Consider the following 24,388-nt stretch of genomic DNA (forward strand, 5'->3'; position numbering starts at 1 on the left):
AAGTCTGCCAGATATAGTGAGCAGAATCAGGTAAGTGTCACCTAATGGAGCCGCCTTCTCTTCGTGCATCTCTACACATGCTACTAAAAAAATAAGAAAACATGAGGCTGGCTAGGCAGCAAAAACAGTGTCTTGGCCAAACCTAAAAAAATGAACTCCAAAGAGTATAGGATTCCTTAGTACACAGTTGGGATGAGTAACAAGGCAGCTAGCGACCGGGTTCGTCTGAAATAATAGGATAGCATGCAGAGTAAGTATTAAAGGCTTCTGTTACGCACATTTCTAAACAAAATATAATGAATCAAAAATAATGCAGAGCACAGTTGCCATTTGACTTAGAGTACGCAGTATTGCAGCATATCTTAGATCATGGTAAAGCAGACTCCGAGGCACAACACAGACATTCATCATCAACAGTTCATGCACCACAGTGCAGGGAACACCAAAACACATACCAGGGCACAATCAGTACTTTTATAATCAGTGCCCTTTCATCTAACATGTAATGAGGGACATTATAATGCATATTCCTGTTAGAGAGAAAAGGTTAGTCATAAGTGTGATGGTGAAGTGAACCTACTTACAGGCCAGGAGGGACGAGTGACAGATCAGCAACATGGTACCACAGTCTAATTTTAATGCTGCACTTGACACCCTTTTATGGAGGCAGGATCTGACCCATGCAAACTTAACAGAAGCAATTTCTTCTGCCTTCTCCACATGACAAAAGTAATGGTAGATAGCTCTACAAAAAGGTGCCACACTTATTAACTACGCAGAATAAACTGGAGATTACAAGACCACTGAAAAATGTTTTTTGTAACCAAAGGAATTAGGAGTAGAGGAATGTTGGGTTCATTTAAGAGTACACAGTACCTGCCAACAAAAAATGGCAAAGATAAAATTCAAAAGCAAAAAGAACAGATGATGGACGGAATGCGGAACAAATTGAACATTCATCCCTTCTCACAGATCTGGGTTTAACCCATTGTTTTTTTGCTCATCATGCCACCCCAGTTTGGACCCCACCATATGCAAAACAGTCTTGACCCTGCTCCACATGGGAGCAGTCCAGTCTGAACTGCCAGGCCAGGACTCCCATTCAGTTAAACCCTTACAGATGTCCTTCTTGGGGCCATGCCAGTTGACGGAGGACCATTTATTCTTACTCCGTCAAGAAGTGTTGGCTCTTGTGGCCAAAGGTATCCTCAAGAGCGTGCTGGCATCAGAAGTAGTTTGTGGTTGCTATTCTGGCTGCTTTCTGGTGCCCAAAAGGATTGAGGCCTTTGTTTTACCCTAGACTTACGCCTTCTCAACTTGTATCTGAAAAAGATGTTCAAAATCCTCCTCTTAGCTCAGGTCCTATCTGCCCTGGACCCTGGAGACTGGATGGTGGCATTGGGCTTGCAGGACGCATTTTTCCATATCACTGTTCTGCCAGCCCACAGGCGCCGACAACGCGTAGCTGAGTGATGCCACCTACCAGCATGCAGGGGTACTGCTTGAAAATGTCCGCAACCAGTCTGATGCCTGGAGAATATTCTAGGTAAGGAATCTGCAACTAGATAGAGTCCCTACTAGACAAGGTGTCACCAAAGGTAATCAATTCATCATAAAATAATTTCCCCCATTTTGCCATGTTTGGTGCAGCCTGAATAACATTGGTAATATACTTCTGTGTTCACAAGGCTGAATTCCTATGGTGATAATGTTGTTAGAGCTGAAAATTACAACCACTACAGACAAAATTGTGGGTTTTATTCTTGCTCTTAGAAAACCCAATATAGCTGAATTAGATCTGAAAATCAAAATCAAATCATTGCAGGACAGATGAGAGACCTTTGTACTGTGAAGATGAAGAAGAGTTTCAAATTGTTGGCCCATTCTAGACAGATACACAAAATATGCAGATAGGAGTTTTTGTTTTTCAAATATTTGGCTAACTGTGTCTGGTGCGAGAAAAATCTGCCTTCCAAAGGAAAACTGACTAAACTTTGGGCCTGGTTTAGATATTGGCTGACAAGTTTCTCAGTTACAACGGTGCCAGTTATCCCGACCTCTGAAATTCAAATCCCATGTAATGGGATTTAGATTTCAGCAGACAGGACATCTGTCACCGTGGTGACGGAGTAACTCGTCCACTACCATCTAAATCAGGCCCTTCGTTTTTTACACTGGAAGAGGTAATTTGATCAATTTAAAACAAGCTTTACCTCTGAGCTAAAAGACTGGCACTCGGAGGATTTCACTGACAATAAATTAGAATGGTGTTAGAAATGGTCTGGCTTCAACATGTTTGGGAGCAGGTTTGCAGATGTGGTAGGAGAAATTTTGAAACTTTGTTATGTAAACACATATTATACAACATGAAATGTAACTCTACCATTTAGCCATAGATTTTTATGTTACAAATACAATTTTAGTTAATGAAACAGTAGTTACAACATCACAAATTTTAACATTTTTCGCAATAGAAATGCGTAATCAAGGAAGGAGTATGAATATTTCTGTAGTGACTGATATACAATATGAACAGCTTATTTGATTTTGCACCTTCAGTATATTCCATCATACATTAGACAGCAGTGTTCTCCAGTATGCTACATATTGATTGGCTCCAAGACGGTCGAAAACCACCAAGACTCATTGTAGGATGGGGGACAAGCCTCATTTCAATATCAGCCCCAAACATCGCACATTTTTCTTTGCCTATATGCTCTCTGGTAGGATCACAGAGTTCTAATAAAAAGCTAGAGTGTTCACCGAGCTCACAGAATGTGCCAGCACTGGGAGACATGCGACTGGAGTAGACAGCTTTTAGAATAGTTTGCTTTCCCTCTGCATAAGGCTGAATATATAGTTGGAAAATGGTTCTTATGTCTGTTTCTGCAAGATCCTGAAATCAACAAGTCCATAAAAACATTTCCGCTAATATGTTTATATTGTATTTTAAAGTGTTCTCAGACTGTGAAAACCGGGTAGTTTTTGACAGTTTTCGCCATGTTGTAAAATAATGATTTCATCAATGTTTCTGATTTACAATGCTACTTATTTGAAAATTCGTTTTAAATAATTATCTCTGAAGGTAGCTGTAAAAAGGTATATAGACTCGTTTAGACAATAAATGTATATTTTCAACATATTGTTTTATTTCGTTATGAAAATTCAGAATAAACATTATTTGGGAGCCAGTGTTCGCTCATGTAGAAAGATCCAGCTACTCACAAAAGGAAGTGGGAAAGCAAAAAAAATATATATTCATCTTAAATATGAACTCTGTCTGGAAATGGCTTCATTTTTTTGCATCTTTAAACATCTACAGCACATACATTTAAATGGAAGTTTACAAAATCCATTTTTACCAAAATGTTACTATTTTCAAATTAAGGAGGTATTAAGCGACAGAGTAGGTGGAAAGACTGTCGAAACAGCTGTGGAAAGGAGGTGTTAGACATGGGGAGGCGTTTCTTGCTTAACCATTTTTAGCTCTCTAAAATTAGATTATACTATAAACAACTAAAACCTATGCTTCCCTTTTCATCTTTTTGAAGAGCTGTGTTCATTTTTGCATTAACCCCACAGACTTCAGACTTCTCAGTAATGAAGCCTTTTGGTTCAACAGTCTGTTTCCAGCAGCCTGGCTTTCTGACATATCGCATATTAGTCTTGAATATATATAGTTCAATATAAGTATATGTTGTACAGTATAGATGTGTGATCTATAGAAGAACAGCGAGGAAGCAAATGACAAGTTCGACTGCTACTGTTATTAGAAATACATGTTTGACTCTGCATGCGGAATTGTTCTTACATGGATGAAGAGGATATTTCACAATTCATAGAAAATTGGTCCTGATTTCATTTTTATTGACCATATCATAAATTTCACTGCAAAATGAAACCCCTTAGTTTGTTCACTAAGTGCACTCCACCTTGGATGATGTTGATTTCATATTTATCTTGCAGATAATTTCTGCCACTGTCCATGATGATGGATACGAAGTCAGCCTCCGGTTAAACTATGTTCTTGTTACAGACAAAGTAAGTCCTTGTTTCATCCGAATTTGCTTAACTTTATCATAGGCCATTTATGCATTGATTGATAACCTAAAAGCAATGAGTCCAAATTAACCCTTTGTGTTGGTGGCTGATGAATTACTAGGGTTTAAGTTGATTGGAGAAGGTATCAACATTGTTTTTGTTTTTTAAGGATATGACAAACCATCAGACAAAAGAGGACCAAACTTCCTAGATCATTTTATGGATTTAAAAAAAAAATGAAACCATCAAGTATGTTTCCTTCAGTAACCCACTTAGTAGAAAATGTCTCATCAATCTAAATATCTCCTGTTTTTCATCTGTGAAAAAGAAATGTTCTTTAGTTTTATCTGTCTACCCCAAAGCAAATTGTATGCAGATTTGCAGGTTTTGTGTCTCAGATTGCCCCTCTTTCCTAGTAAAACTGAAAAGACACAACATAATTCATATGTTGTTATACAGAAATCCAAAATATGGGTTATGCATTTTGCTAGCTGACATTTTTTCATATATCCCCTGAAGCATGTTACTGGAAATGTGCACCCCTGGTACAACAGAAATAGGCACAAATGACAAATCTAGTGGCTTTACTTCCCACCTCACCATTGACATCAATTACCTCACCTCTGTTGTTATACTGGCAGGAGGGCTCAGCACATGACCAGACAGATGGTGAGGTTTTGTACCCAGTGCCTGCTGAGCATGGCTGAAGGGCATGTTTATTTGACTTTGGGAGTAGGGTTGCTGAGTCCAAAGACTAAGTTCAGGACCAAAAAGAGGACAGGTCCAATGTACAAAGTCTTATGGGTAACACAATAGAAGCCTGTAAGAGGTGCCTTCCTTTCCTCTGGAAGCAGCTGCCCAGGTGCTTGCAGAAGGCCTGAATGATCTCTGGCTCAGCACACCTTCAGTATATGGGCTGGTTGAAGGTCAATCTATGCACTGTGAAACTGATCATAATATGTGATGTAATCATTGATGTTCTTTGTGATATCATCTGTGGCACAATGTGTACATGAACAGTACAGTGATGGGGAATTTATGGTTGCATAGCTCACTATAGCTGCTGTATTCTGTTGGTTTGTAGATTTGGAATTGTCACCAAAATGAACCATCAACTGCCATTTTTATGGGTATTCCTGTCTTTAGCTCTGTCTTTCCAAGGGACATTATTTTGTCATCTGAGTAAATAGCCATAACTTCAACAATGTTTTTCAACGTTGTGTCCTGCTTTTTTATGATATTGCTTGGTCCCTAGTCAAATAAAGTACCCACTTAATTTTGCTGGGCACAGCAAGTACTGGGCACCGGGCCTGCTTTCTGGCACTCGGGTTTTCATGCCTCCAGAAGGCAACTCCCTATGGCCTTCGGACACGTGCACCAGATCCAGGTCACAGGGCAAAACCTTTTTCCTCTCCTGCCTCTGTGCCTTGGAACTCACTGCAGCTTTTCATTTGCTGTGCACAGTAGTCACAGAGGACCCTATCCACATCCTCCTGCAAAAATCATGAGGAGTGAGAATTCTTATTAGAGTTTTACATATCTATTTAAAATAAAAATGGATACAGAAAGGAGATGGATACCCTATTATAGCTTCACATACCCTGTCAGAATTCAGTGTTTACTCTAAGGGGAGTGGAGAATCATTCATAAAGACACAAGCTATAAACTATTCATTCTTTAAAAAATACTGAAGATAAATTCAGTTAAAATCAGTTTTGAATGAATACATAATGGCAAACATTTTTGCATGTTCTGTATAGGCAAATGTATGATGAAGAACAAATAAATATCTTTTTGCAGACTTTACCGATTTCTGCATTCAAGAAAGACAGTTCATTCTTAGATTTCTGTTAACAATTACAGATGTCTACACAGAAATGTCATACATGCATTATGAGAAACCCTCTAAACCAGATGGGTCAGAAAAGAAGTTTATAAACACTTAAGAAGAAATCTCTGGGAGGAATTATGGAAAAAATGATCAGATAATAAAAAATGATCAGAAAATATCAGGCAACTTATAGATGTATTATATTTCACGAAGAGGAGACATGGCAAACATTTTTTTATGCAGAAAATGTTTTAGGCAGTGTGAATTGGGACTATTTACTTGAAATCCTAATAAGAATGAAGGTTAGTTGAGGTTTTTGTTGCATTCTCATATTCTTGTTGGAATCTGCAATTTCCAAAATAAACTTGAACAAACAGAAACACCCTCAGCAACGTGATTAATCTGGATCACTCAGTTAGAAACTAATAATGAGAGCTGATTTGTTCTTTCTGGACAAACACAGATTAGGCTGGGAGAAATAATTCAAGTGCAACAACCCTCCCAATATTCTGGATTATTTATTAATTGTATGCGCATTTAGTGTTAAATTAGGGTATTATACAAATTATCAGTGGGCACCTAACGCTTCTATTGAAACCATTTTGTCACTAGAAAAATTAAGAAAATACACCTTCAAACAAATGTTGAGTGCTGTAGAAGCAAATCTCTTAGAGCCAGTTTAGTTAATATGTTTGTTGATTGAAAAAGTTGTCATCATGGTGGGATGCTTTACATAGGAGAACATATCTCTAAACCTCTCAGAAATACTGCTAACCAAAGACCTGTTTTGTTACAAAATCACTCGTGCTGGGTTGATTGTAGAAAACACCTAAAAATGTGTCTTCATAAAGACCAGATGGTCACAAATAAATAGAAGTCCTGAACTGGAAATCAACATCATACTTGAAAATGCATGACTGGATCACCACTTTATTTCAACTATCAGAAGAGTGGTTAATGTACAGAATCTGAGTTGAAATTAATAAGTGTAGATGAAGTTGGGCATGGTGGCAGATGGCTTCTGCTGGAGCTCTTCTGCAAAGCTCGTTGAACATGAAAACAATCTCTGGGAAGACGAGACATCTGCATCCAAATCAGAGTAGTCTGATATGTTGCATGTACTGGAACTGAAGCAGTACTGCCTGGACAGAGAAAGAAAAGAAAGAAAAGCACTGAAGGCTTGGATGGATGGGGCCTACTACCAGAGAACCAGGCAAAGGAGAAACATCCCCAGCATGAGACAGTGTTAAGGGGAGACGTGTTGCACAGACAAGGAAAGGAAAACCTCATGGAGATTTCTCTGAGAGAAGGGAACTGAGACTCGACCAACAGAAGTGTCAGGGAACATCAAAGAGGAGAGCTGTCATAGCATTGAAGCTGAACTGAAACAGCAGCAGGTCACACCTGGCCATGGAAATTAGTGCAATGTGAGAAGGGCCTAGGGAGACTGACCAAGAGAATAGAGAGGATTGGGCCCAAAGCAAAGAGCAGTGAGGATGCCAGCTAAGATTCAGAGGTGCAGGAAACAATGGGGCATGTCTGAGACAGACCTACTCCTCCTGGGGTCTGGGAGGTGCACTGCAGGAAAGAGAGACAAGGAGGAGGAGAATGTAGAAGCTCCACACATCACCAGCTAGGAAGTCCAGAAACCGCTCAGTGAAAGCTGCTTGTCCTATAATCGGCTCAGTGAAAGGGACAGTGGAGGGCAAAATAGAAGGTGAGTGAGGCCTTGCTCCAAAGAGGAACCACTTGATAGTTTGTGATCTTTAACTGGGATGTTTTAGGTGTATTCTCAAGGTCCTAGGAGGAGGGTTAGAGTCCCTACTCTGCCATAAAACTTCCCCTCAAAAGGAAAAACCATGAGGGGTGGGCCTATGAAGGGCCCTAACAAGGACAAATCAGAAAATAGCTACAAAGAGGAGCAACTGGAAGAGACTTCTTAAACATCATGATTGGATTATCACCACCAGGGACAACCTGAAATCTGCTGCAAAGCCAGAACACCATGAAGAGAATCCCAGGGCATCAGGAGGGGAGAGTCCACCTTTTAGGTCTAGAAAACATTAGGAACTAGAGGAGAAATACAGAGAGGAGGGTAGTGAGAGCAAACACTGAGGACTAGCAGTCAGGGCCCCCAAAGGGCAGCAACTAGGTGGTCCAGTGCACTCCTGAGAGAGGCAGGGAACAGCATTGAAGCACCCTAGAAGAGTTCATTCACCAATGTCAGGGATGCTAAAGGTGGGTAAAAACCTTCAAAAGAGCAATAAGATGCTTTTCAGGCAAAATGATTGCCAGGGCACTGAATACTATTGATGGGGGGAAGACAGCAGGAATAAACCGACAAAAAAGAGTGACATTTGATACCAGTAAGGGCACGGTGAAGAACGGTGTCAAAAAATACATACCACCCATAGAGAAAAACAGCCTAAGTCATGGCAAAATACAAGGTTACATCCCTTCAAATCAGAGCAAGATCCACAAGTACACCAGGACAGCACTGAGGAAAGCCAGACCTTTTTAGAATAATGGAGAGACTAACCATAAGAGACAACCAAACCACCCGGAAGTCAAGATAGAAGTGTGGATCAGTGTAACCCCGTCAAGGCAAGAATTGGGTGATATGGTAGTTTGACTACATTAACAGAAAGGAAGATGACCAAAATGGAAGCCATCACAGGGGTTGTGAAGGTAAAGGTATCTCAATAGCTAGCTTGTACGAAAGTCTGAAAGTAGAGAGTGGAAGACATGGAGAAAGGAGCCTGATGAAATAACGTCCACTTTGTCTGCCTTCCAGAAGGAACAAAGAGAATGCATTCTGAGCTGTTCCTTCTTTCACTCTGCCAGGGGCTGCTCCAATACTAATCAGAGCAAAATGTTCAACTATAGAGTTAATCGTAAAAATGGTGCAGAATCTAAAAAAAATAATATTTGAGTCAGCACACGTTCTTTCCAAACTACACTAGATAAATGCTAAAACAGAGGAATTCATTTGATGAAGTGAAGGAAAAACTGAGGGCCATGCAGCTGTCCTACATGCCTCTGTTCACGTCCAAACTCAAGGTCCTCCCTAAGTCGCTGGCCTACTTTTTTGACTCCTGGGAACAAGCTGGGAAGAACAGATGGAGGAATGGCACAGAGAGACATGGGAGCCAGTCAGAAAGAGAAGTGACAGAGAATGAGATATAAATTATATGATGGGTGGTGTCAGTACCCCAGTCAGAGAGCCACGGGGCAAGCAGGAGCTACTAGGCCCAATCGTGGGGGTTGAGACCTTTTACACCTGATGTCCCGTGGCCCAACTTCAAATGAATCCTGAGCAACTGGGCCAAGTATCCCTTTAGCACTTGACTCTCAGTAGTAGTCCAAGGCTTCTTGAAGGGGAGGTAGACACAGGGGGTGAACACAGGCTCATAACTCAGAAATACATGCAGCGGCAGCAATAAAAGATTGTCCAGTCCCCAGAAAACCAACTATGTGGTTTGACTCTAATTGCACCAAAGCACGCACAGCCCTTCTCATAGCAATAAACATGGTCCTGTGTGATCTTATAAGGTCATGTCGCAGGTCCTATAATCTGGCATTAGAAACTAGAAAGAATGAAATCAGAGCAGAGGCCTATGAAACCCTAATGGCTCCTAGTAACAGCAAGGATTCTCGTCAATTCTGGGAAGTGATCAATAATTCCTTTTTAGGGTTAAGTCTGTGAGAGCATGCGCTAGTGCATGCGTCTCGCTTGCAAGACTGTTGTTATCTAAAAAGGACATGGAGCCTGCACATTGTTTACCATTTCTTGGCTTCCCTGGCACTCTTCTTCAGAGCCTCGTAATTCATTACTGCAGGCCAAGCATCATTTCCATTTCTGTCTGCGGAGCAGGGACCAAGCACTAATTGATTAAACTTAATCAGTGCCCGCCTGCTGCTCCCAACATGCTTGAGGTACTTCTTTTTAACTTCTAGGGCCCTGCAAACAGAAGGTGTGTGGCTGGCAAAAATGTCCCAGCAGAACAAACACAATTGCAAAGTTTTATTTTCTAAAGTTAACCTTTTTCTCCTATTTTGCCAAGTCTTCTTTTCTCAGTTTGCACTCATGTTTTGTTTTGTTTTTGCTTCGTGGGCGCTGTTCTCAAAAGATGACAACTATCTTGTTCTGAATATTGCAAAGCAACATTGTTTCTTTCTTATGTGTATTTCCGGAATTATGTTTTAACCCATAATTGTGCAGTATACCTCAGTCCACGCTACTCCAATCCAATCTGCACCACTCGAACCCAAACCAAACCAATCTACCTTACTCAACAACAATCCACCCCCCTCAATCTAGTTGTCCCCAGACCAATCCAGTGCACCCCAATCCAATCCATCCCACCCTCCCCACTCCAAACCAAACCACACACCCAGATCCACTCCAATCCACCACAATCCCATCCTGCCACCCCACTCCAAACTGCCCCATTCCAATTCACAACAATCTACCCCACTCCAATAAAAACAATCTGCCGCACCTCAGTCCAAAACAATCTGCCCCACCTCAGTCCAAAACAATCTGCCAACTCCAATCCTAAACAACTGCCCTACGCCAGTCTAAAACAATCTGCCTACTCCAGTCTAAAACAATCTGCCCTACTCCAATCTGTCCCTCTCCAATCTAAAACAGTCTGCCCTGTTCCAATCTAAAACAATCAGCCCCACTCAAATCCAAAACAATCTGTCCCACTGCTATTTGCACCTCTCCAATCCAAAACGACCTGCCTTACTCAAATCCAAAACAATCTGTCCCACTACAATCTGCACCTCTCCAATCCAAAACAATCTACCCCACTCTGATCCAAAACAATCTACCCCACTCCATTCCGAAATAATCTGCCCCACTTCAATATGCTTCACTCCAATCTGTTTTACTTCAATCCAAAACAATCTGCCCACTCCAATCCAAAATAACCCTCCTACTTCAATCTGCCCCAGTCCTATTCCATACAATCTGGCCAAAGCCAATCGAAAATATTCTGCCCCACTCCAATCCAAAACAATCTGCCTCACTCAAATCCAAAACAATCCTTCCCACTACAATCTGCACCTCTCCAGTCCAAAACAATCTGCCCTTCTTCAATCCAAAACAATCTACCCCACTCCAAAATGTAACAGTCTGCCCCACTCCAATCTGCCCCACGCCAATCCCAATCTAACTCACTCCAGTCTGCCTCACTCCAATCTGTTCCACTCCAATCCAAAACAATCTGCCCTCTCCAGTCGGCCACACTCCAATCTGCCCACTTGAATTCTAAAACAATCTACCCACTCCAATCTGCCCCACTGCAATCCAAAACAATTTGCCGCACTCCAGTCTGCCTAACTCCAACCTGCTCCACTGCAATCCCCCCCCACTCTAATCTGCCCCACTCCATCCCATTTCACCCTACTGCAGTCCACCACAACCCACCACACTCCAATCCACACCACACAAATCCATTACAGCACAATCCAATCCACCCCACACCAATCCAGTCCACCCCACCCCAATCCACTTCACTGCAATCCTCGACAATCCTCCTCACTCCAATCCAGTCTACCCCACTCCAGTCATGTCCACCCTAAACCAATCAAACCCACTCCAATCCATTCTAACCCAATCCACCTACTCATATTCATTCCACCACATTCCACTCCAACCTACCCTACTCCAGTCCAATCCACTGCAACCCAATCCACCCCACTTTGATTCCCCCACCCCACTCCAATCCACCCTCACTCCAATCCACCCCACTCCAAACCACCTTAATCCACCCCACTCTAATCCAATCACCCCACTCCAATCCATTTCACCCCTATCCAATCCATCCCACTCCAAATCCAATCCACTGCACACCACACAATCCAGTTCACCCCACTCCAGTCCACCCACTCCACTGCTATTCAATCTACCCCACTGAAATCCAGTCCACTCCACTGCACTCCAGTCCTCCCCACTCAGTCATTTCCACTCCAGTCCACCCCACTACAAAAATCCATCCCACTCCAATCCACACCACTCCAGTCCACCCCACACCAATAGACCTCAATCAACAGAACTCCAGTCCACCCCACCCCAAACCAATCTACCCCAATTCAATCCACCCCACTCAGTCCAATCCACCTCACCGCAATCCCATCCATTCTACTCCCATCTACCCTTCTCCAATCCAATCCACATCACTCTATTCCACCTCACTCCAGTCCACCCCACTCAATGCAGCCCACCACACACCCATCCACCCCACTCAAACCCACTCCAATCAACCTCACCCCACCCCACTCCAATCCACCCCATTCCAATCCACCCCACTCTAGCCCCTGGCTGAGACTTCCTTGGTGGTCAATGCCAACAGTTGGGTCAAGCATTTTAATGAAGTTTACGGCTCTACTCATCCATCTCTTCTAGTTTGAGTGCACTCTGAGGGGCGATTCAGTGGCCTCAGGTGTAGGCTTGTCTATTGAGCTGGTTGAAGTTGTAGCAGCCATTAATGTATGCCCTATAGGCAAGGTTCCAGGCCCTGATGGGATTCCCATCTATCTCTTTAAAAACAATGTTGACTTTGGGCTCCCCTTTTAACAACTATCCTGAATGTTATTTCTATGGGTGGCCTACCGAAATCTTAGTCACACACGTCCATAGTACCAATATTTAAGAAAGGGGATAGAGGTAGACCTAAATGCCTATTTCCCTGATGAGCAGAATGATTTTAGATCGTTTAGAGGTTTGTGCTCAGGATAACAAAACTGTGTCTGGCCTACTATTTGGATTCAGGGCAGGATTAAGTAATGTTGAACCGTGCCTAAAACTACAACCAATAATTAACATTTATAGTCTGGCCAAACCAGGAGAAGTTTATTTAGCCTTCATGATCATGCGAATTGTAATAAACTTTGGAACATTTTGTTGTAATTGGTAGTGGACGATATTACTGTTAACTTTCTCAGAGAACTACACAATGAAGTCTCTGCTTCTGCTAGGTGTGGCACTGTGGGGGAAACCACTGATAGTTTCTTACATTCTAAGCAAGTACGGCAGGGGTGTGTACTGGCACCCTTTTGATTCACACTTTACACCAATGGACATGAACAACACTTGGTTAATTTAAATGCTGACGTGCCGCGTGTAAGTACTCGCTCGGTTCCCATACTCCTTTATGTGGGCTATGCAGTTTTAATTGCTAGGACCAAACTTGGTTTACAGAAGCTTCTGGTTAGTTACGTGAGCTTCATGAGTCAATTGGAGTGGACTGTGAACCACTCCAAAACTCATATTATGATCCATGGGCTGAAATCCATTAGGTGTGATAATTTTTTTAATTAATGCTGCAAAAATAGAGCCTGTTTCATCATTTCCTTACTCGCCGTACTCGGCATACTTTTCAATGACCAAAACACCTGGAACCAATTATGCACAGTCACAGCAGCCAAGTTTGCTCGCACTGTGGAAGGATTGTTCAAGTTCACTAAAAAGCTAGGTTTCAAACCTTCCTGACAGTTTCTAAAGCCAAATGCCTGTCTTTTGCTACTTATGGCTCTGGAGTATGGGGGACAAAAGACTTTATGGTCATACAGAGCATTGAGAATAGTTACCTGAAAAGGCTGCTTGGGGTTCCACGCAGCACAGCCACTTAAATAAGTCATGTAGAACTTGGCCTTGACTACATCCCTTATCTTATTAGAATTCACCCACTTTTTGTGCGGCTAGCAATGTGGACAAAGTTTTAGCCAAAGTGTGAAAAGAGATTGTATGCAACTTGACAAAGGTACCCGTATCCCTTAGTAAATGTATATTAAAAGCGTGAGTGCCATGGGTTTTCCTGATTTTTATAACTGTCCAGAGGCCCTCTCTTCGCCCTTCTGCCAGATCATCAAAGATCACTTCTGGAATTGGACTACGTGTTCAGTTATCACACTGAATTGGTTAAAAACGTGGTTCACTGGTACAGCCCTATGCTCTTTGGACCCCATCATGGAACCTTATCTTATATGGATTGGTAACAGCTACCGGGGGTCTGGTTAACCATGCTAAGACCTAGTACCCTTCATTTCATGGTGGCCTTTCCTGATCCTGTTAAACACCCTAAGACTCTTGCCCCAGGTCCATGGGATAACCTGTTTGCACAATCCGCTTTGCATTTAATGTTGTTTTGTAAATTCTATGGTACTTTTAAGACAATCATTTTACTTCCACACTTAAAAGATATCAACATTAGAGATTATAAGACAGCTGTGCACTATCCAGCGCTACTCCAACTCTGCACTAATGTTAAAAGTGTTCCAGCACTGAAGTGCTATCTGGCAGGTAAGTTTTCCTGGGGCTGTCCGGCCTGAAAGTCACTCTTACCTGCACTAGCAGGATTGAAGTAACCAGAGTCTCTGAGCGCGCCCTCTTTGCGAGCGCTGAAGCTTCAGCGACTGCCTCCAATAAGTCTTTGTCTGGGAGGGCTGCAGTCCGGTGTCCTCACACGCAGGCTTATCAACTCTCACTTGGTGCTCGATAAATTTCTCTGGGTCCTCCCCACAGGTGGGTTTGGTGTGACACTCCAGGTGCTGGTCCTCAGTCAATGGCTTGGGTCTGCTCGGGTAACCGCGTCGGCCTCCGTCCTCCATCAATGGTCTCGAACACACCACCCTCCTTGCCCAGTTCTAGTGGTGATTCCTCACATATGAGGTCACTGTTCTTCCTCTGTGCACGGGCTGCAGAGCGATAGTCGTGGCAGCAATCTTCAAGGTGCCCCCCTGTCATAAGGGGTTGCCAACTTGGTAGCTGCACATGAGTCATGACCCGTTGGGTGCAGCAATGATCACGGCTCACTTCAGCACAGCTGTCCCCTGGCATACAGAGGTCACCAACTTCTCCCTGCACTTGGGCACCAACATCTGCCATCTCCTCACACCTCGCTACAGGGATCCAATTGGCAGGTTTCTCCAACTGGACCTCGCTCCCTTCAGCACTCTCCTCCACCTCACAGAGCACACTGGTCTTGGATAGCAAGAAGGCATTGATGTTCCAGGCTCTAAGGGCCGGTGGTCTTGAATTTCCTGGCTGATGTTGTCATCCAGTTGGGAGACTAGCAGGCCTTGGCTCCCAGTCCTGGTCACAGGCAGAAAAAAGTCTTGCAGCGCCTCTCCTCACACAGCCCAGCTGGCTGCTTTACAGATGACCATTTTTGGGGTCCCAAGCTCCCCTTCTTATAGACCATTTCCATACATCAAATGTGATTTAGAGTCTGAGTCTTTTGGAGTTTATGTTGGGGTCTTCTTCCTTTTGAAGTGCCCTTTCCTCTGTTCTCTCTACCTTCAGAAAGCAGTCTGTCAAAGCAGGAGTGACTCCAAACCTGATAGCCCCACAACACAGTCCATAGGAGTGACTAGAGGTTCGTACCCTGATGTCAGCCACTGTGATACGTGTATCATAAGGTTACCCCAAGGCCTTAGCCCTACTCTTTATGATTCTCTTGTTAGTCCCAACTCTTTCCTGAAATGAACCCGGACCCCTTCCCGCTCACCTCTCTCTGAATCAAAAAGCACATTTTGAAGTGTACCAAAGAGCATGGATCTCCCTTCCTCCAGTGTGTCCCACCCAGTTTGCAGGAATGCAGCAATACACAAATCTGTCCGGGGGACTGCTCTACCTCCTCTCCTCATGTTCCTCCGGTCAGCCCTGGGCCTCCCAAAATGGAACTCTGAGTCTTCTACGTATTGTACCATACATACATGCACACATACATCCATTATATGCATATAGCATACACATGCTGCACAGCACTACACAGCACTACATAGCACTACATACTTCATGTATTGTACCATTCACAAGCGGACATATATCCAACACATACATATATTATACACACACTGCACAGCACTGCATTATTCCTGTACTGTACCATTCACAGACACACACACACACACACACACACACCATGAGTACCACACATGTGCACAGCACTCCACGTCAAACTGATGTAAGCCAAGCGTGAATTAAATACACAGCAGTAGAACTTTAAATTAGTGAGCCCAAAGGCCTCACTCGAGTGACACACTTAAAGTCCTACTGATCACTACGTGGCATGCTGCCACAACCGTGCTTGTTCTGCATAATTCCTGAAAGACAATAGCCTTTCACCGCTATGAGTGAAGCACTTTGGTTACCCATCTCCGTCCAAAAATACAGCAGTCTGTGAGATAGGCCTATGCCACGGCTCATACACATGCCCTATGTTTACCCATGATAACAAAAATCAGCATTAGAGATCCAGACATCATTACAGATGGGGCACTCCAGGCAGGGATGCATGTCCTTCGCCATACACTGGACCTTTCCGTTTCAACAGGTGGGCAAATGGAAAGGAGGCCTGAAGAGACAGACTGGGACAGGAAATAGCCAGAGAAGGCCCTAAAGCAGGACAATTAGACTAGGATAATCACAATTATTGAAAGTGTAACACAGAGGAAACTGAGAGTGGAGGCAACAGTCTTTCCAAAAACACTCGTACCAATAACAGCAAGGGCTATAGAGTATGGAGCTAGGTTCCAGACTTAGGGGGTCATTCCGACTCCGGCGGGCGGCAGGCGCCGCCCAGGCGGTCGGAAACCGCCCAAACACCACACGCAGTGATCACAACTTTCCCGCTGGGCCGGCGGGCGATCTCAAGCAGATCGCCCGCCGGCCCAGCGGGAAAGCCCCAGCAAAGATGAAGCCGGCTCCGAATGTAGCCGGCGGATTTGCTGGTGTGCGACGGGGGCAGTGGCACCCGTCGCGATTTTCAGTGTCTGCTTTGCAGACACTGAAAATCTTAATGGGGCCCTGTTAGGGGGCCCCACGACACCCGTTCCCGCCAGCCTCTTCCTGGCGGTGTAAACCGCCAGGAACAGGCTGGCGGGAAGGGGGTCGGAATCCCCATGGCGGCGCTGCATGCAGCGCCGCCATGGAGGATTCCCTGGGGCAGGGGAAAACCGTCGGGAAACCGCTGGTTCCCCTTTTCTGACCGCGGCTTTACCACCGCGGTCAGAATTGCCCCGGAAGCACCGCCAGCCTGTTGGCGGTGCTTCCTCTGCCCTCTGCCCTGGCGGTTACAAACCGCCAGGGTCAGAATGAGGGCCTTAGTCTATATTAAAGAGGAATGGATGGTGGGTTATTTATGCATTAAGGAAGGGTCAGTTTCGGGCTGCTTGTATAGAAGGGTGTGGTTGAAGGGTCAATTGGATGGAAGTTACTTTGATTACAGTTTTAACAGAGTAGGCGCATACAGTTGAGTTAGGTGCGGGGAATTTGGGAATTGACAAGAGGGTACTTGGATGAGGAAAAGGGAGAGAGATGTGAGAAGGAGACCACAACTGAGGTACAGTAGATGGCCTTTAGTCAGCATCAGATATGTAGTGCCCCAGGGACTGCGGCCTGCCAGTTGAACTGTTTAAACAGCTCCCATCGTTAGTGGGGACCCACATGCTGAATATGTTTAAGAACGCAAAAGCAATACACAGACTGTCTGAAAACATCAGGCATGTGTCAATAGTTGTAATACCTAAAGAGGAAAAAACACAGGAGGTATGCTCAGTTTTCCTCCTGAGTATAGCCCCTTCTGTGCCCAGGACGTAATGGTTACGACCTGAGGCACAGTGCTTGTGTTCGGCCAATTTATTTTAGGCCATCGGCCTATTATTAGGCCGATCTGCCCCCAGGGGGGGGCAGAAACCTCTAGGCGCCAGAGCTAACTTTTTTGTTTGTTTTTTTAGAGATGGGGAGCGACCCATTAGGCACGGGTCGCTCCCCTGGGGGGCTAATTGTATTTAGACCATTTCTGCCCCCCTTGGGGGCAAATCGGACGATTTTAGGTCAATCTGCCCCCAAGGGAGGCAGAAACAACTAGGCACCGGAGATCTTTTTTTTTTGCACCAATGCCACGCAGGGGGAGCGACCCCATAGGCAAGGGTCCCTCCCCGGGGTAGTTGGGGGGGGGGGATTTATTTTAGGCCATTTCTGACCCCCCTTGGGCGGGCTGAGCTAGAGGCCAAAATCCACAGGTAGGCACTTTGTAAAAAAAACACCTCTGTGTACTGTGAAAAAATGTGATGTGTCCACGTTGTGTTTTGGGCCATTTCCTTTTGTGGGCGCTAGGCCTACCCACACCAGTGAGGTACCATTTTTATCGGGAGACTTGGGGGAACACTGGGTGGAAGGAAATGTGTGGCTCCTCTCAGATTCCAGAACTTTCTGGCACCGAAATGAGAGGAAAAAGTGTTTTTTGGTCAAATTTTGAGATTTGCAAAGAATTCTGGGTAACAGAACCTAGTCAGAGCCCCACAAGTCACCCCATCTTGGATTCCCCTAGGTGTCTAGTTTTCAAAAATGCACTGGTTTGCTAGGTTTCCCCAGGTGCCGGCTGAGCTAGAGGCCAAAATCCTCAGGTAGGCACTTTGCAAAAAACACCTCAGTTTTCTGTGAAAAAATGTGATGTGTCCGCCATTTCCTTTCGTTGGCGCTAGGCCTACCCACACAAGTGAGGTACCATTTTTATTGGGAGACTTGGGGGAACACAGAATAGCAAAACAAGTGTTATTGCCCCTTGTCTTTCTCTACATTTTTTCCTTCCAAATGTAAGGCAGTGTGTAAAAAAGACGTCTATTTGAGAAATGCCCTGTAATTCACATGCTAGTATGGGCACCCTGGAATTCAGAGATGTGCAAATAACTACTGCATCTCAACACCTTATCTTGTGGCCATGTTGGAAATACAAAGGTTTTCTTGATACCTATTTTTCACTTTTTATATTTCAGCAAATGTTTTGCTGTATACCCCGTATAGAATAAAAACCCATTGCAAGGTGCAGCTCATTTATTGGCTCTGGGTACCTAGAGTTCTTGATGAACCTACAAGTCCTATATATCCCCGCAACCAGAAGAGTCCAGCTGACGTAACGGTATATTGCTTTAAAAAATCTGACATCGCAGGAAATAGTTACAGAGTAAAACGTGGAGAAAAATGGCTGTTTTTTTCACCTCAATTTCAATATTTGTTTATTTCAGCTGTTATTTTCTGTAGGAAACACTTGTAGGATGTACACAAATGACCCCTCGCTGACTTCAGAATTTTGTCTACTTTTCAGAAATGTTTAGCTTTCTGGGATCCAGCATTGGTTTCTCACCCATTTTGGTCACTAACTCGAAAGGAGGCTGAAAGCACAAAAAATAGAAAAAATGGGGTATGTCCCAGTAAAATGTCAAAATTTTATTGAAAAATTGGGTTTTCCAATTCTGCCTGTTCCTGAAAGCTGGGAAGATGGTGATCTTGCCACCGCAAACCCTTTGTTGATGCCATTTTCAGGGGAAAAAACATGAGCTGCCTTCTGCAGCCCTTTTTTCCCATTTTTTTGGCTAATTTCTTGGTCTCCTTCAGGGGAACCCACAAAGTCTGAGTACCTATAGAATCCCTACGATGTTGGAAAAAAAGGACGCAAAATTGGCGTCGGTAGCTTTATGTGAACAAAAAGTTATGAGGGCCTAAGCGCGAACTGCCCCAAATAGCCAAAAAAGGCTCGGCACAGGAGGGGGAAAAGGCCTGGCAGCGAAGGGGATAGAAACAACAACCCTAGCCAAAATCCCAGCAAATAAGCTTACCTCTGTTATAGTGACCCTTTTCCATCCAGGCCAATCATTGGACATTGTGTATTTACATTTGGGGTCCATGGGAAGGCTGTCAGGGGCGCCAAATGTAGAAACAAATTGCTTCCATGCTATTTAGAGCAGTGGGTTACAGCAGTTCTGTACTGAGATAGTAGGTGAACTGTTTAAGATTTTAAACATGAGTGTTCAGTTAACACCCAGACTTTCCATACTGGGAGTACTGACAGGCATAGACCTGCCAAGCCACTAACTGACTGTGTGTATTGGGACTAATTGTAGCAAAGAGAGACAAAATGGAGGCTTCAGAAACCAACAAAGCCTGATGAAGAGAGGCAGGAAATTGGAATGGGCCATTTTAGGGAGACTGAGAAGGTTGCAGAATAAAGGAGGGGATGCCTTTTGATGATCAGGAAGATATAGTAAATCTAGGGAATCTAGGAGAGACCACTTTGGGCTGATAGAAGTAGGGGCTTAGCTTGGTCTGTAAGGCTGGGGATGTCGGAGCTTCAGATTTCCCAACAATCATACTGGCACATAATGTTGAAATACATTTTGGTGCACAAAAGGGGCTTAGGAGCAGCAGAAAGAGAGAAGAATGCAGATTGGTAGGTGCACTAAGTGAGAAAAAGCACATTATTTTGTGAAATAACCAACTTTTTTTTTTAAGTATTCCCAAATGGATTGAGGGAGAGAGTGTGTGTGTGTGCGTTTTTGTTTGTGTGTGTAAAATTCCTGGTGAAATCATACATGATACCTCACCATACCCGACTAAAAACCCCTGTACCCAGCAATTTATCACAAGATACACTTGTTAATGGGGTGTAACACCCCTCCTCCCACCATCCCCTAAAGCTGCATCCCTGGATAGAGGATATAATCCCCTCAGGATAAGCCAAGCAGTAATCAAACGCACTGCCTCCTGCTCTTCTTACCCTCCCAACCCAGAGGAGACAGGAGGTATACTTGACCGCTCCACCAGTAGAAGGCACGCGGCTCTGATTTAGGGTTGGACACATGTCAACTGGGAATGGGTACCACACTAAAGACATTGGTGGAAATGTCTGAATTGTCTGCTTGTATTTCTGAGGTTTTATTCTGTTTTTGTTTGCAGTAAAAAGAATGTTCAAGGAAACCAAAAAATTGTCATACATTTAAACAAACGTGGGAGGATTACCCGTAACTGTATGGTTACTTCTTTGGGAGAAACAGAAGGACATGATATCACGTTTGTGATTAATTTAATGTTCTCAGCCACTGTGGTATGGTTTTTTTCATCATATGTTTGTTTTAGCCCCTGATGTAATCAAATTTGCGATTACTTTTGCTATTGACAGCCTTGCATAGGAATTCCTTCTCACTTAAAAAGTACAGGAATCATCTGAGAAATTGATTGTACTATTCCTTTTCAGACATTTCTTCTATAAAGTTGTGCACTTTTACTTACCCATCCATAAATGTTGTGGATTGGTGGCAACAAATAAAAGTGTGAAATGGCGTTTTCAAAGCCAAGATGCTTATAAGCAGCGAGTGGATTGTGTAAATGATTGTTAACAAAAGACTAATAGTTCTGTGCCCCATCTCCTAACAACCTGCTTTGCAAGAGGCACAAGGTACACTAGCCGCACTTTGTCATTGATTTTTGTTTTGTTTACTCTAAATGTTTAGCTGAGTGAAGGGTTATTTTTCAACAATTATTAGCTTCCTTAGTGCCAAGTCATTAAGTTCCTCAATGCCTTTCTTTTTTCTCACATTCTCAATACATCCAATTTAGCCGGATGGCTTCTTAAAGATAGTAATAGGTTTACTTATATATCTAAAAGTTATACAGAAATGGCTGCCACGGACTAGAGGCTAAGACGACTCGTTCTTTTCTCATACATTTGAATGTTTTTTAAGGCACAGAGCATCTATCTTAAAGCAGAGCATTCTATATAAAATGTTACATTTTAAAAGTGCCCGGGATCCTTCAAAAGGAGAAAGTATTTTAAAGCTTTTGGAACTGAGAAAGCTGAAAATGCACAGCTATAGCGTGGAAGTTATTTTCCATCTTTTCTGTGTCTTTTGTTAAATGTTCTTGATTGTTTGTGCTTTTTTCCACTGAAGGCACATTGCAGTTGCCGAACGGTTACATGACGAGTAAGACATGACAAAACGCATACAACAAATATTTATTAGATTTGTCTCTAATCTAGAACATACAGTTGTGTCAGTGTTGTTCAATTCGTATTTTACCTATAAATATTTTTATTTTGTAGAACGTAGTGACGGGCAAGCCAATGAAACTATCGGATGATCACTTCCTGAGCACTGTGACCGAAGGGCGGTATGAGAGTCAGTCCAGTTTGGGTATGTTTGCTTTGGCGTTTTTTAAACAATTTTATTTAGCATTTTGCTATATGAAAACTTGACTCACTTTACAAAGTCGTCATACATGACCATGGTAGAAAACATTGTGGGGCTGAGCACACATCCTTTTCTCGAAAAAGACACAAGCCAAATAAGTTTGATAAACAAAAGGATACGATTTTGTGATTCTTGATGTAGGTCCCTTCCCCCCACTCGCCCGGCCCCAGGCAGATGAAAACTTAATGGGAGCACGCACCAGAGTTCGGGTCGCTTTCCCCATCCGAGGAGGAAATCACTCATGCCTCCGAAGCCCTTAGTGTCTTGGACATTGTTAAGTGCAGTACTCCAGTTATTTGCTGTCTTTTTATGTAGGTGATGAATGGGCGCCATGTTGTGTGAAACTCAGCAACGTTTAGCCTGATTTAGATCTCGGTGGAGGGGTTACTCCGTTGCAACTGTGATGGATATCTCGTCTGCGAAATCTAAATACCATTGTTTTCTAGGGTATTTATATTTCGGCAGACGGGATATCCATCACCGTTGTGACAGGATAACTCGTCCGCTGACATCTAAATCAGGCCCTCTGTCTCATATGATTGTGGTGAGCTTCTCCATAGCATAAGTAGTCCACCCCTTTCCCACCACATATTTAATGTAGGTGCTTGCGATTGTTTTCACATCTGGGCTATGCTCATGGAGCAGATGGGTGAAGAGCCGCCCCTATGGAGTTGTGGTGGGGAAGAGTCTTTCTGCCCCCAGGGCACCTAGGAGAACCAGGAGCTGTTCGTTTGGGAGCATGACGGTAGTGATGGGGTGTATCATATCAAGGATCTCGCTCAAAAAAGCCTGTATAACCGGTCAAGCCCACCAAGTGTGTATAAGTTTACCCCTGTCCACACACCCCTTCCAATGTAGCTCTGAGCTCCCAAACATCCTATGAAGCCTAATTGGAAGGAGATACCAAAGTGTAAGTATTTTGTAGCAATTCACTTTATATCAAGGGCAAATTGAGGACTTAAAGGCTCTCTGCCACATTGCTTTCCAAGTGTCCTCATTAATGTCCATGTTTAATTCTCTTTCCCATAATTTTACATAGGCATATTTCTTCTGGGTGTCGAGGTCAAAGATGGAATGATATAACCATGAAATACCTCTGTGGCAAACAATATTGATATATTGGCCCTCATTATGAACACGGCGGTAAAAACCGCTTTGTTCATGCTGGCGATCAAAACACTGACCGTCAGCATCCCCGGATCCCCGCCGGCCATATTAGGAACATTCCTGTGGGCCGGTGGGCAGAAACATTGTTTCCGCCCGCCGGCCCACAGGAATGCCTGGCCGGGACATTGACGGCGGATCCACATGGAGCTGCCGCCAATGCCTCTGTGCGGCGGGTGCAGCTGCACCTGTCGCGCAGATCACTGCCCGAAAATCGGGCAGTGACCGGCGCGATGGGGCACTGCACTGGGGCCCCTGCACTGCCCATGCTAGGTGCATGAGCAGTGCAGGGGCCCCCAGGGATGCCCTGGTGCACCCCTTACGCCAGAAAGGCTGATGGCTGAGGAATCATTATCCAAAGGGCAGCACCGCTGCCCTGTCGGATAATATTTCCTTCCCCCGCCAGGCTGCCTGATGGAGGCAGCCTGGCGGTGAGTGACGACTGCTGATGGCGGCCTCATAGGGTTCATTATGTGGCGTGTGGCCCGCCATGCCGGCTTGCGGTTTTACCCGCAATTGCCGGCATGGCGGTCCACACAGCCATGTTCATAATGACGCCATAATGGGTCACCTCCCTTTGCATGGCCAAGCGTTCTGGGGGTCAACCAGCTCAGTGCAGAGCTTGACCTATCCTAAAGTGGTCCTGCCTAGTCAAGGCGTAGCTCTCTACTGTATCCCCCAATTAACTTCAGCTCCCCATCATCATAAAAATCCTGCAAGATAGGAGATTATCCCTGGTCCCACCCGAAGGAGCCTGGGTGTATTGTACTCGGAAGGAAATCTGGATTGTTAGCTAGTGGGGCAAGGGGGAAGGTATAGGACAGGAATCTACCTTGCCCCACAATGTCACGCTAGTACGCCAAAAGTATAGATGTCAATGGTTGAGGTGGAGGACCGCGTGTCCACGCTTACTGGAGGAGCCACAGGAGGTGTAAGGAAATGCCTCCTTGGCATTGATACCCCCTGCCTTTTGCCTTTTGCTGATGCCAAGTTATGATTGAAAGTGTGCTGGGACCCTGCTAACCAGGCCCCAGCACCAGTGTTCTTTCCCTAAACTGTACCTTTGCTTCCACAATTGGCACAGCCCTAACACTCAGATAAGTCCCTTATAAATGGTACCCCTGGTACCAAGGGCCCTGATGCCAGGGAAGGTCTCTAAGGGCTGCAGCATGTCTTATGCCACTCTGGGGACCCCTCACTCAGCACATGCACACTGCCTCACAGCTTGTGTGTGCTGGTGGGGAGAAAATGACTAAGTCGACATGGCACTCCCCTCAGAGTGCCATGCCAACCTCACACTGCCTGTGGCATAGG

General features: G+C 44.3%; 1 protein-coding gene across 3 annotated transcripts in view; it reads left to right on the top strand.

Annotated features, from left to right (window-relative positions):
• The window catches only part of DZANK1 (double zinc ribbon and ankyrin repeat domains 1), a 741,684-nt gene that overhangs the window by 537,345 nt on the left and 179,951 nt on the right, over positions 1-24,388 (top strand). For all 3 annotated transcript variants that reach the window (XM_069234738.1, XM_069234737.1, XM_069234736.1), the window contains 2 exons: positions 3,967-4,041; positions 21,763-21,853. In XM_069234738.1, the coding sequence (XP_069090839.1) occupies positions 3,967-4,041; positions 21,763-21,853 (166 nt within the window). The remainder of the gene's footprint in view (positions 1-3,966; positions 4,042-21,762; positions 21,854-24,388) is intronic.

This window comes from Pleurodeles waltl, chromosome 5, assembly GCF_031143425.1.
Source record: "Pleurodeles waltl isolate 20211129_DDA chromosome 5, aPleWal1.hap1.20221129, whole genome shotgun sequence".
Lineage (NCBI taxonomy): Eukaryota > Metazoa > Chordata > Amphibia > Caudata > Salamandridae > Pleurodeles > Pleurodeles waltl.